The 12,514-nt window shown below is 42.7% G+C and overlaps 1 protein-coding gene across 1 annotated transcript in view; it reads right to left on the bottom strand.

The window, feature by feature from the left end:
• Positions 1–10,166: 10,166 nt before the first annotated feature.
• Positions 10,167–12,514, bottom strand: part of stat4 (signal transducer and activator of transcription 4) — an 86,196-nt gene continuing 83,848 nt past the window's right edge. Inside the window, exon 23 of the mRNA XM_060929033.1 lies at positions 10,167–10,686. Within this exon, the coding sequence (XP_060785016.1) occupies positions 10,672–10,686 (15 nt within the window). The 3' untranslated portion in view covers positions 10,167–10,671. The remainder of the gene's footprint in view (positions 10,687–12,514) is intronic.

Raw genomic sequence — 12,514 nt, 5'->3', positions numbered from 1 at the left:
CAAGATCGCGGATACAAGCGGCTGAAATGAGTTTCCTTCGCAGGGTGGCTGGGCGCTCCCTTAGAGATAGGGTGAGAAGCACAGTCACTCGGGAGGAGCTCGGAGTAGAGCCGCTGCTCCTCCACATCGAGAGGAACCAGCTGAGGTGGCTCGGGCATCTTTTTCGGATGCCTCCTGGACGCCTCCCTGGGGAGGTGTTCCAGGCATGTCCCCCCGGGAGGAGGCCCCGGGGAAGACCCAGGACACGCTGGAGGGACTATGTCTCTCGGCTGGCCTGGGAACGCCTCGGTGTTCTTCCCGAGGAGCTGGCCGAGGTGTCTGGGGAAAGGGAAGTTTGGGCTTCCATGCTTAGACTGCTGCCTCCGCGACCCGGTCCTGGATAAGCGGAAGAAGACGAGATGAAAAATTCATGAAGTCATTGCTACTACATACTGCAGGTGTGCATGTGTTGATAGTGGACTTATTCCTGGTTAATTTTGCTACAGTATTAAATAGGAATCTAGGATTATTTTTGTTATCTTCTATAAGGGAGGAGAAATATGTTGATCTCGCAGCACTAAGAGCTTTTCTATACTTCAGGAAGCTCTCCTTCCAAGCTAATTTGAACACTACCAATTTTGTTTGATGCCATTTACATTCCAATTTTTGAGTGGTCTGTTTTAATGTGCGAGTGTTATCATTATACCAGGGTGCTAATTTTTTGTCTCTGACCATTTTCCTTTTTAGAGGAGCTACATTATCTAAAGTATGGCGGAATGTTGACTCTAAGCATTCAGTTGCCTGATCAAGTTCTGCAGGGGCTGACAGTGACCCAATCAAAGTTGATAACTCTGGGAGATCATTTATAAAGCTCTGTGCAGTAGTTGACGTGAAAGTACGTTTAATACAGTAGCGTGGTGAGGTGCATATATTATTACTCAGACATATTTTGAATGAGATGAGACAATGATCTGAGATAACTTCAGACTGTGGAAGTATGACTATATTGTCTACGTTTAATCTGAATGTTGGTATTAGATCAAGGGTGTGACCACCATTATGGGTCGGTCCTATGACATTCTGCTTAATCCCGACTGAATCTAAGATGGACACAAACGCTGTTTTTAAAGGGTCTTCTGGGTTATCGAAGTGAATATTAAAATCTCCGACAACTAAAGCTTTGTCTAAGGAAATAACCAAATCTGAGATAAAATCTGCAAATTCAGAAAGAAACTCAGAATATGGCCCCGGGGGCCTGTAAATAATAAGCAATGGAATTAACTGGGTAGACTTATTTTTCGAGGCTACATACATTATATGAGTATTAAGAACTTCAAATGTATTAAATTTATAACCAGGTTTGTGTGTTACACCTAGATAATCGTTATAAATAACCGCGACGCCTCCTCCTCTGCCAGTTAGACGAGGCTGGTGTATATAACTGTATCCAGGAGGACTCGCTTCATTTAATGCTATATATTCATTTGGCTTAATCCATGTTTCTGTTAAACACAGTACATTAAACTCCTGATCAGTAATGAGTTCATTAACCATTAGCACTTTAGATGTAAGAGATCTAATATTTAATAGCCCCACCTTTAGATCAAAGGTGCTGGCAGCAGCTGTACAGTCAGTATGATCTAATTTTATATTGATTAGGTTACTGGAGCAAACTCTCTGAAAATTTCTACCTTTTTGTTGAGCTCGGGGAACAGACACAGTCTCGATGTAGTGGGCCCTGAGTGACGACTCTGTGCAGCTAGCAGACAGTCGGTTTAGCCTGTTCGTCTGCTCCCTGGCCTTGGCTCTGGATTGTCAGAAATTAACTAGGCCTGTTCTGAGACTATGACCTATGCTGCAGGAAATGAGAGCAGCACCTTCCCGAGTGGGATGGATACCGTCCCGCCCTAACAGGCCAGCAGTGCCCTCAAAATTAGCCCAATTATCTATAAAGCCCACACTGTTTTCAGAGCACCACCTGGACAGCCAGCAGTTCAGCGACCATAACCTGCTGTAAGCTACATCGCCACGCCGCATTGGGATGGGGCCAGAGCATACTACAGCATCGGACATCGCCTTCGCTAATTTAAACACCTCTACAAAGTTACTCTTAGTAACCTCAGACTGACGAAGGCATATATCATTAGCTCCTGCATGGATAACTATCTTTGAGAACCTGTGCTTGCCTAGGACCCTAAGATTACCTGCTATGTCCGGCGCCCTGGCTCCCGGTATACACCTGACTAAAGCTGCTGGTGCCCCTAAAGGCTGAGCTAATTTCACATGCCGTATGATAGAGTCCCCTATAACCAGAGCTCTTTCAGGTTTCTCAGTGGGTGCATCACTAAGGAGAGCAAACCTGTTTGACACGTGACGCGGAGAGGAGTGGTGCTCCCGTGGGCGAGCCTCAGCGGTAGCTTTGGCTCTACGCTTATGCCGCCGAGCCGTCACCCATTCGCCCCGCTGTAAGGGCTCTAATGCCGGAGTTGGGGGATTGCTAACTCCACCTAGGGCGTCCAGACTTTCCCTAACAGAAACTACACTATTCTCATGCTCACTAACCTGCTCTAAAGCCTGGACACGCGCTTCTAGCACTGAAATCTTCTCCATCAGAGAGCTAACTAATCTGCACTTATCACAAGTAAAGCTAATAGAGCTATCGCTAGTGACGGAGGAAGAATGACTAAACATCCTGCACTCAGCACACTGAACAGGCTGAAGGTGTGCCATGATGAAAAGATTCACGTACCTTAAATGAAGATCTGTTGATATTAAAGTATCCAGATGATATTGAAAAACACTGGGACATACTTTCCTCTACCATCATGAAGTCCTGCAAAAGCATCCTTGGTCACAAAAAGCAGAGACATCAAGACTGGTATGATGAGAATGATGCCAAGATTCAACAGCTCCTTGACATCAAGCAGCAGACTTTCATCACCTGGCAAAATAACATTAACTGTAAAGTTAAAAGAGCAGCCCATGCCAAAGTGAAGGCAGTCGTCCAAGTGCAAGTTAGGAAACTGAAGAATCTGTGGTTGACAAAGAAGGCTCTGGAGATCCAGCAGCTTGCTGATTCTGGAGATATGAGAGGATTCTTCGATGCCACAAGAGCAGTATATGGCCCCAGCTACCGCTGCCTAACCCCCCTTCACTCTAAAGATGGGCTCATGCTACTGAAGGATAAGGTGGCAATTGCCAACAGATGGAAAGAGCACTATAAGGATCTGTTGAACAGAGACACCATTCCTGAGATGGAGGCTCTTGAACAACTCCCTCAACAGCCCATAATTGAAAGCATGGGAGAGCCACCCAGCTTGAGTGAGGTGCAGGATGCCATTGGGAAGATGAGAAACAACAAGGCTGCTGGACCTGATGGTATCCCAGCAGAAGTCCTGAAGAAAGGCAGACCTGATCTTCTTGAGCACACCCATGCCCTGCTTCTCAAAATATGGGAAGAGGAGAAAATCCCTGCATGGCTTAGGGACGCCTTAATTGTCTCCATCTTTAAGAAGGGAGATAAAGCAGATTGCGGGAATTACCATGGCATTTCTCTCCTGTCCACTATTGGGAAAGCCCTAGCTCGGGTTTTAGCCAACAGACTCACTCCCCTGTCAGAAAGCATTCTTTCTGAGTCTCAGAGTGGATTTTGCCCATATAGAGGCACCACAGACATGATTTTCATTGCGCGTCAACTGCAAGAAAAATGCAGGGAACAAAACCAGCCACTATACATGGCCTTCATAGACCTCACCAAAGCCTTTGACTCGGTGAACCGGTAGGCCCTCTGGCTGGTTCTGGCAAAGATTGGCTGTCCAGAAAAATACATCTGGGTACTGAGACTGCTGCATGATAATATGTCAGCCACGGTACTCAGTGGCAGTGGAGATGAAACCGAACCCTTCAGGGTTGACACGGGAGTCAAACAGGGATGTGTCATCGCTCCAACACTATTCTCCATCTTTGCTGCTGCTATCCTCCATGTCATAAGCAAGAAGCTGCCTCAGGGAGTCTAAATCATGTACAGAACCAGCGGTCAACTTTTCAACATCAACCGATTCAGGGCTAAAGGTGAAACCGCCAGTGTGTCAATCATGGAGCTGCAGTATGCGGACGACAATGCCCTTGTAGCCCTCTCAGAAGATAACCTACAGGGTACTCTGTCTGCTTTTGCCAAAGCATACAAAAAGCTTGGTCTAGCCATGAACATAAGAAAGACCCAAATCCTCCATCAACCACCACCAAATGACAGTATGCCTGTCCTGCTCTCAAACATATCCATTGACAACATCAGACTGGAAAATGTGGACCACTTCCCATATCTCAGCAGCCTCCTATCATCAAAAGCTGTTATTGATGATGAAATAGATCATTGCCTCAGCTGTGCCAGTGGGGCTTTCTCAAGGCTAAGGAAAAGAGTCTTTGAGAATCAAGACCTCCAAGCAAAGACCAAAATTTTGGTCTATAAAGCAGTGGTGCTCCCCACTCTTCTGTATGGGTCAGAAGCCTGGACCACATACAGTAGGCACTTAAAAGCACTAGAGGCATATCATCAAAGATGTCTCCGTAAAATAATGAGGATTAGTTGGGAGGATTGACGCACTAACACCAGCACCCTGGAGGAGGCGGATATTTCCACCATCACTGCCACCATTGCCCAAAACCAACTCCGGTGGACCAGTCATGTTATTCGCATGCCTGATTCTCGCTTCCCAAAACAAGTCCTTTATTCCCAGCTAGCTGAGGGGAAATGGGCCCCAGGAGGCCAAAATAAGAGATTTAAGGATAACATCAAAACAAACTTAAAGAAGTGCCACATAGAACTTAAAGCTTGGGTAGATGTGTGCTGAGCCCCCTCCTCTTCACTCTGCTGACCCACGACTGCACACCAACATCCAGCACAAATCTCTTCATTAAGTTTGCGGATGACACGACTGTAGTGGGTCTCATCAACAATGGCGATGAGACAATCTACAGGAGTGAGGTGAGCCGCTTGGCCATATGGTGCAAGGACAACAATCTCCGCCTGAACGTGGAGAAGATGAAGGAGATTGTTGTGGACTTCAGGATAGCACACACCCAGCATGCGCCACTATCTATCGATGGTGCTGCAGTGGAGAGGGTGAGCAGCACCAAGTTTCTGGGTGTGCACATCTCTGAAGACCTGTCCTGGAACAACAACACCTCATCACTGGCCAAAAAAGCCCAACAGCGTCTGTCCTTCATCCGCAAACTGAGGAGAGCAAGAGTCCCGGCCCCCATCATGCACACATTCTACAGAGGCACCATCAAGAACATCCTGACCAGCTGCATCACCGTGTGGTACAGCACCTGCACCGTGTCCTGCTGCAAGACTCTGCAGCGCATCGTGAGAGCAGCTGAGAGGATCATTGGTGTCTCTCTCCCTTCTCTAATGGATGGATAACTCCCGCCTCACCCACAAAGCCATCAGGATTGCAGGTGACCCCACTCACCCATCTCACAGCCTCTTCAGCCTGCTGCCATCGGGGAGGAGACTGCGGAGTCTCTGGGCCAAAACCAGCAGGCTCAAGGACAGTTTCTTTCACCAGGCGGTCAGGAGGCTCAACTCCCTCCCTGTTCTGCCCCTCCTCCCCCCTCTGCCCCCTGCCACAGATTCTGCTCACACCCCCCCCTGCCCCCCATTCAGCATCTGACATGTCACCCTCACAGTTCCCACCCCCAACACACACACACTTTATATTTATATATATATATATATATATATATATATATATATATATATATATATATATATATATATACACTCTCAACGTTCATTAACACACTGAACTCAGGGACTGCACATTTCACTTTACCTCGCTCATTTGCACTATTCCACACTACCTCATCTTAATAGCTATCAGTTTGTTTATTCTGCTTATCTCATGTTTACCTGCTATACCTCAAGTACCCTTAAATGTTTATTTGCTTCAATATGTATGTGTGTGTGTGTGTGTGTGTGTGTGTGTGTGTGTGTGTATGAGTGTTTAGTCTATGTCTAGTTCTTATCTAGAGTGTTTATACTGTTTGTGTTGTTTATTTCAATTATTCTATTTTTATCTGAGTGTTAGTCTATGTCTAGTTCTTATCTAGAGTATTTATACTGTTTGTGTTGTTTATTTCAATTATTCTATTTGTATTTATGAGTGTTTAGTCTATGTCCAGTTCTTATCTAGAGTGTTTATACTGTTTGTATTGTTTATTTCAATTATTCTATTTTTAATTTATTGCATTGCCTGTTTGCACTGTGGGTCAGAGAGGACTGTAATTTCATCTGTGCTGTATGTCAAGCATGTATAGCATATTTGACAATAAAGTTGACTTGACTTGACTTGGCAAAAGTCAGGGCGACCTGGAGAAACCTTGTCCGTGAGGGTGCTGCACTGTATAACGATGACCTCTGTCAGGCTGCACAAGACAAGCGCAGACACAGAAAGGAGAGAGCAATGTCCAAACAGGCCAAACCCAAATCTACCACCACTACATTCCCTTGTCCACACTGCACAAGAATAATTGGGTCCAGAATCAGCCTCTACGCCCACCTGAAGACCCACAAGGACCAAGAAGGAGGACAGTCATACTCTACCACCGATGATGATTTTATATATATTTACTTACTTATTTATTTTAATAAAGAAACAGTTATTCCACAAAATTGAGTCATACATGAACTGATAGCCAATGCTGGCTATAAGCCATGTACAATGAGATTGAGTGGAATAATTGTTTTATTTTATCCACATTCACTGGATTTTCAGAAACAGAGCATTTTTAGTTTTAGTTTTTGCAAATTTGATAAATTAAAACTTCATACAAACCTCTAACAAAATTATTTCTGCTTAGAATGTAAACAAACTGGTGGAATGACAGTAGCAATTTGCAAAAAATGCTATAATAATTCTTGAAAATAAAAAAAACATTTTATTTCTTCCTCGGTTCGGTTGGTTCAGCAGCATGCTCTGCAAGTTTGTTTTTCTCTACTCATGGTATATGAGCTGATAGCTTAATACGTAGAGTACCCAATCAGAGGTCACGAAAATTATATATATACACAGTGGTGCTTGAAAGTTTGTGAACCCTTTCGAATTTTCTATATTTCTGCATAAATATGATCTAAAACATCATCAGATTTTCACACAAGTCCTAAAAGTAGATAAAGAGAACCCAGTTAAACAAATGAGGCAAAAATATTATACTTGGTCATTTATTTATTGAGGAAAATGATCGAATATTACATACCTCTGAATGGCAAAAGTATGTGAACCTCTAGGATTAGCAGTTAATTTGAAGGTGAAATTAGAATCAGGTGTTTTCAATTAATGGGATGACAATCAGGTGTGAGTGGGCACCCTGTTTTATTTAAAGAACAGGGATCTATCAAAATCTGATCTTCACAATACATGTTTGTGGAAGTGTATCATGGCACGAACAAAGGAGATTTCTGAGGACCTTAGAAAAAGCGTTGTTGATGCTCATCAGGCTGGAAAAGGTTACAAAACCATCTCTAAAGAGTTTGGACTCCAGCAATCCACAGTCAGACAGATTGTGTACAAATGGAGGAAATTCAAGACCATTGTTACCCTCCCCAGGAGTGGTTGACCAACAAAGATCACTCCAAGAGCAAGGCGTGTAATAGTCGGCGAGGTCACAAAGGACCCCAGGGTAACTTCTAAGTAACTGAAGGCCTCTCTCACATTGGCTAATGTTAAAGTTCATGAGTCCACCATCAGGAGAACACTGAACAACAATGATGTGCATGGCAGGGTTGCAAGGAGAAAGCCACTGCTCTACAAAAAGAACATTGCTGCTCATCTGCAGTTTGCTAAAGATCACATGGACAAGCCAGAAGGCTACTGGAAAAATGTTTTGTGGACAGATGAGGCCAAAATAGAACTTTTTGGTTTAAATGAGAAGTGTTATGTTTGGAGAAAGGAAAACCCTGCATTCCAGCATAAGAACCTTATCCCATCTGTGAAACATGATGGTGGTAGTATCATGGTTTGGGCCTGTTTTGCTGCATCTGGGCCAGGACAGCTTGTCATCATTGATGGAACAATGAATTCTGAATTATACCAGTGAATTCTAAAGGAAAATGTCAGGACATCTGTCCATGAACTAAATCTCAAGAGAAGGCAGGTCATGCAGCAAGACAACGACCCTAAGCACACAAGTCGTTCTACCAAAGAATGGTTAAGGAAGAATAAAGTTAATGTTTTGGAATGGCCAAGTCAAAGTCCTCACGTTAATTCAATCGAAATGTTGTGGAAGGACCTGAAGCAAGGAGTTCATGTGAGGAAACCCACCAACATCCCACAGTTGAAGCTGTTCTGTGGGACAGCTTCAACTGTCCATTCCCACAGCTTCTGTGGGAATGGGCTAAAATTCCTCCAAGCCGGTGTGCAGGACTGATCAACAGTTACTGGAAACATTTAGTTGCAGTTATTGCTGCACAAGGGGGTCACACCAGATACTTAAAGCAAAGGTTCACATACTTTTGCCACTCAGAGATATGTAATATTGGATCATTTTCCTCAATAAATAAACGACCAAGTATAATATTTTTGTCTCATTTGTTTAACTGGGTTCTCTTTATCTACTTTTAGGATTTGTGTGAAAATCTGATGATGTTTTAGGTCATCTTCATGCAGAAATATAGAAAACTCTAAAGGGTTCACAAACTTTCAAGCACCAAACACACATAGACGAGAGAGAGAGCGATGTGGAGGCTGTGATAAAATATACCGGACAAAGTTAGTTTGCAAAACATTTCCAACAAAGTGTTTTCAGTCTTATTATTCTCCATTGTAACTTAACTCTTTACAAATTGTATAGGTTGTATGTGTTCTGTGAAATAATAAAAAAGGACGTCTACAAAGAAGGATGTGGTGGCTTTCAAAGAGCAGAGACGAAACTGTGGTGCTTTTCTGACATCCGCTACTAGATGGTGCTGCTGTAGCACTGCCGCCATTTTGGACTGAAAGTGTCAGTGAACAGCACAGAACCTTCAGAGAGCATGACCGAGAAGAAAGTGAATGTTGACAAAGAAATAATGTCTGACATATTTATCCCTGTATTGAGATGACTCCCACACGGATATCTGTCAGAACTAGTTGCCTAACTAGTTCAGAGTTTAATTAATTCTGACTTTACTACTGTAGGGACATTTTTCATGATACATGCAGTGGCATACACAATAGTAAAGTAGCTTAATCTCTCACTGAACAAAAAAAGAAAAATCATATCTCTAATTGAAACAATTTTATTCAGAGAAAAACAAATCCCTCATAAAGAAATCTCTTTAACAAAAACATGTGCCACTATTATTGGCACCCCTACATTTAATACCTATTTAATACACCCTCCCTTTGCCAGTAAACCACCACTGCGTCTTCTCCGATAAGGTTGGAGCTACAGAGCAGGGCATCTGAAACCATTCCTTTTTACACAATTGCTGCAGATCATCCAGGGTCCTCGGCCCTCTCCTGTGCTCTCTCCACAGGTTTTCAATGAGGTTCAGGTCAGGGGACTGAGATGGCCATGGCAAAAGCTTGATTCTGTGCTCAGTGAACCATTTTTGTGTTGATTTGGACATATGCTTCGAATCATTGTCCAGCAGGAAAATCCAATGATGACCCAGTTTTAGGCAACATTTACCTGTCATGATTATGTCCTAAATATCTCATCTCATCTCCTCTAGCCGCTTTATCCTTCTACAGGGTCGCAGGCAAGCTGGAGCCTATCCCAGCTGACTATGGGCGAAAGGCGGGGTACACCCTGGACAAGTCGCCAGGTCATCACAGGGCTGACACATAGACACAGACAACCATTCACACTCACATTCACACCTACGGCCAATTTAGAGTCACCAGTTAACCTAACCTGCATGTCTTTGGACTGTGGGGGAAACCGGAGCACCCGGAGAAAACCCACGCGGACACAGGGAGAACATGCAAACTCCACACAGAAAGGCCCTTGCCAGCCCCGGGGCTCGAACCCAGGACCTTCTTGCTGTGAGGCGACAGCGCTAACCACTACACCACCTACGCCTGTCCTAAATATATTTTTGAAATATTGTAATATTACACGGTGTTCAAAGTTTTAATATTTAAACTACAGTTAAACTCTGATGGTAATGCATTTTAGATATATCTCAAGAAACATGGCTGTTTTATTATTTTTTTAATTGAAAATGCAAATGAATCAATAAATTGTACATTCATATAGCAGACAACATATTACATTTGCTTGCAAAATAAAACGAACAGAAATAAGAAGAAAAACACACACAAGGACATCATAATGAAATCTGATGAAAAAACCTGTTTGGATTGTGAGCATGGACAAATTTTTAAATTTAAATTTGAATTCCATTTAGCGATGTGTCTTAAAACCTTTCGGACTCAAGGAGCTACAGATTACATGGTGGACTATGTAATATAACCTCAAATTTTTAATTTCAGACCATTTTGCCATTACATAATTTCTGATTTTGAAAGTTAATCCTGTGCATCATAGGATTTCATTTTTATCAATTATAAGTAAAATGTACAGAAGTATATGTGGAATTGGAGGACTGAACAAAGATGGATTTTCATAAATGATTACACACTCACACACACTTTTTCGCACATTTCATGTCGATGTGCCAGAGCAGAGAGAATGCAGGAATGTCTATAATGAACTCATCTGCAAAACAAACAAAAATACACAAAATTAAGTTGGGAGGGGAAAAAAAGGCATGACAGTTGTGGTGGTATCTCAGAAAAGTGTATTATGAAATCATTTCTCATGACATCAATATTATATTGTTATATCACTCAGTCCTAATTTACACTTTGTGGTTTTTGGTAACATGACAAACAAAAAAGAGAGGCTGATGAGGAAATGACTTTTATAGCTTGGTATATATGCAAGTGAGAATGTTCCACAAGATTAAATGAAGCCAACAATATAATTTAATTTATTAAATGAACAACATGCCATACTTTTAATCCATTTATAGCAAAATACTATGGTATAAGAGGAATGAAATGCTTTGGGATGTGCTTTAATATTGTGCGAGTTCATCACTCCACCCCATCACTCCGCTTCATCACTCCACCCCAACAGTTGATTATTTTCCTTTAACAGCATCAGTGGCGGCTGCTGGTTTTTAAAACAGGGGAAGCCCATTTTACGCATTCATCGTAAAACCTGTAGGCCGGATATCAAAGCATAGAAAGGTGTGCCCCATTAGCATAGTGAACTAGACAACCCTACCTAGTGGCAGAAAGTATTTTTGCTTGTACATTTCATGTTATAGTCTGGCTTGCCAGGCTAGTGCCTCATATCCTTAATCAAAAATATCAAACATCCAAAAATCACTGGCTATTCAACGAAGAGCCTTGAACATCATACCCTGATATGCAACACAGAGTCTTTAACACAACACCCAGCTGTGCAACACATCCTTGAACATCTTCTGCAACACAGTCTGGAAATTCATAACCAGGTAGGCTATGCAACACACAGAACCTTGAATATTATACCCAGGTATAACCTATAACACAGAGCCCACCATTCTCTTAACATTACTGAACAATATACACACTTCAGATTCATGAACATTATATGATGCATACTATTTATACACAAATTCTGCCCTCCGCTCCTTTTCCAGAAAATGGTCTGTGACCCTGTCATACTAGCTGGTTGTGCTTTCCAGAGACTTCACCAATTTCTGTTAGCAGCTAGCACTGCAGATCCCAATAAGGCTCAAGCTAGCCTACAACCAGATTGAACTACAAATGAAATAAACGAGTGAATTCACAAATGATCAAACTGATAGAATGGATGAAAGTTAACGGAGCACAACGAGTAATATTTACATTTATTTATAGAGTAATGTACAGAGACATCAATGAGAAGAAACGTTTATATGAAAAGAAATTCGGACAGCACTTTGGCACACGACTACACTTTCTCGACATCCGCTAGGGACTGACTGATCATGCGCTTACCGTGTTCCTCGCCGACGCCGAAGTACAGAGCCCGCCCTCCTCATGTCTTTCAAACACTACCTCCAATAATCCTTCATCAGCCTGGCTTCTTGCCCCTCCCACTGTCTCGTTAGTCCCAGAGAAGCCTGGCTTCCCTGGAAGTGACGATTTTGTCGATTTTAACCAATAACAACTAGCCAAAATTGGTTGTTCAGAGCCCTCTCATAGACTGCAACGGATACCCGGCTGCCAGTCCATAGAGCCCATTGAAATAAGAAAGGTTACAGCCAGTGTTGCCAGATTGGGCGGTTTTAAGTGCATTTTGGCGGGTTTTGAACATATTTTGGCTTGAAAACATCAGCAGTATCTGGCAACACTGGTTACAGCCTGGCAGCAAAGGTGATTCTCGTAGCGAACTGCAAGTTCGTCAGACATCACTCAAATAAGTTACAGGATAGTTATGAACGTAAATACAATCTTGGGCATATATTATGTAATGTAAGTTATTGTTTTAATGAGAATTCAACGTCATAGAT

Source organism: Neoarius graeffei, chromosome 9 (assembly GCF_027579695.1).
Source record: "Neoarius graeffei isolate fNeoGra1 chromosome 9, fNeoGra1.pri, whole genome shotgun sequence".
Lineage (NCBI taxonomy): Eukaryota > Metazoa > Chordata > Actinopteri > Siluriformes > Ariidae > Neoarius > Neoarius graeffei.
The sequence above is the reverse complement of the archived record's forward strand: the minus strand, read 5'-3'. Positions and strand labels throughout refer to the sequence as shown.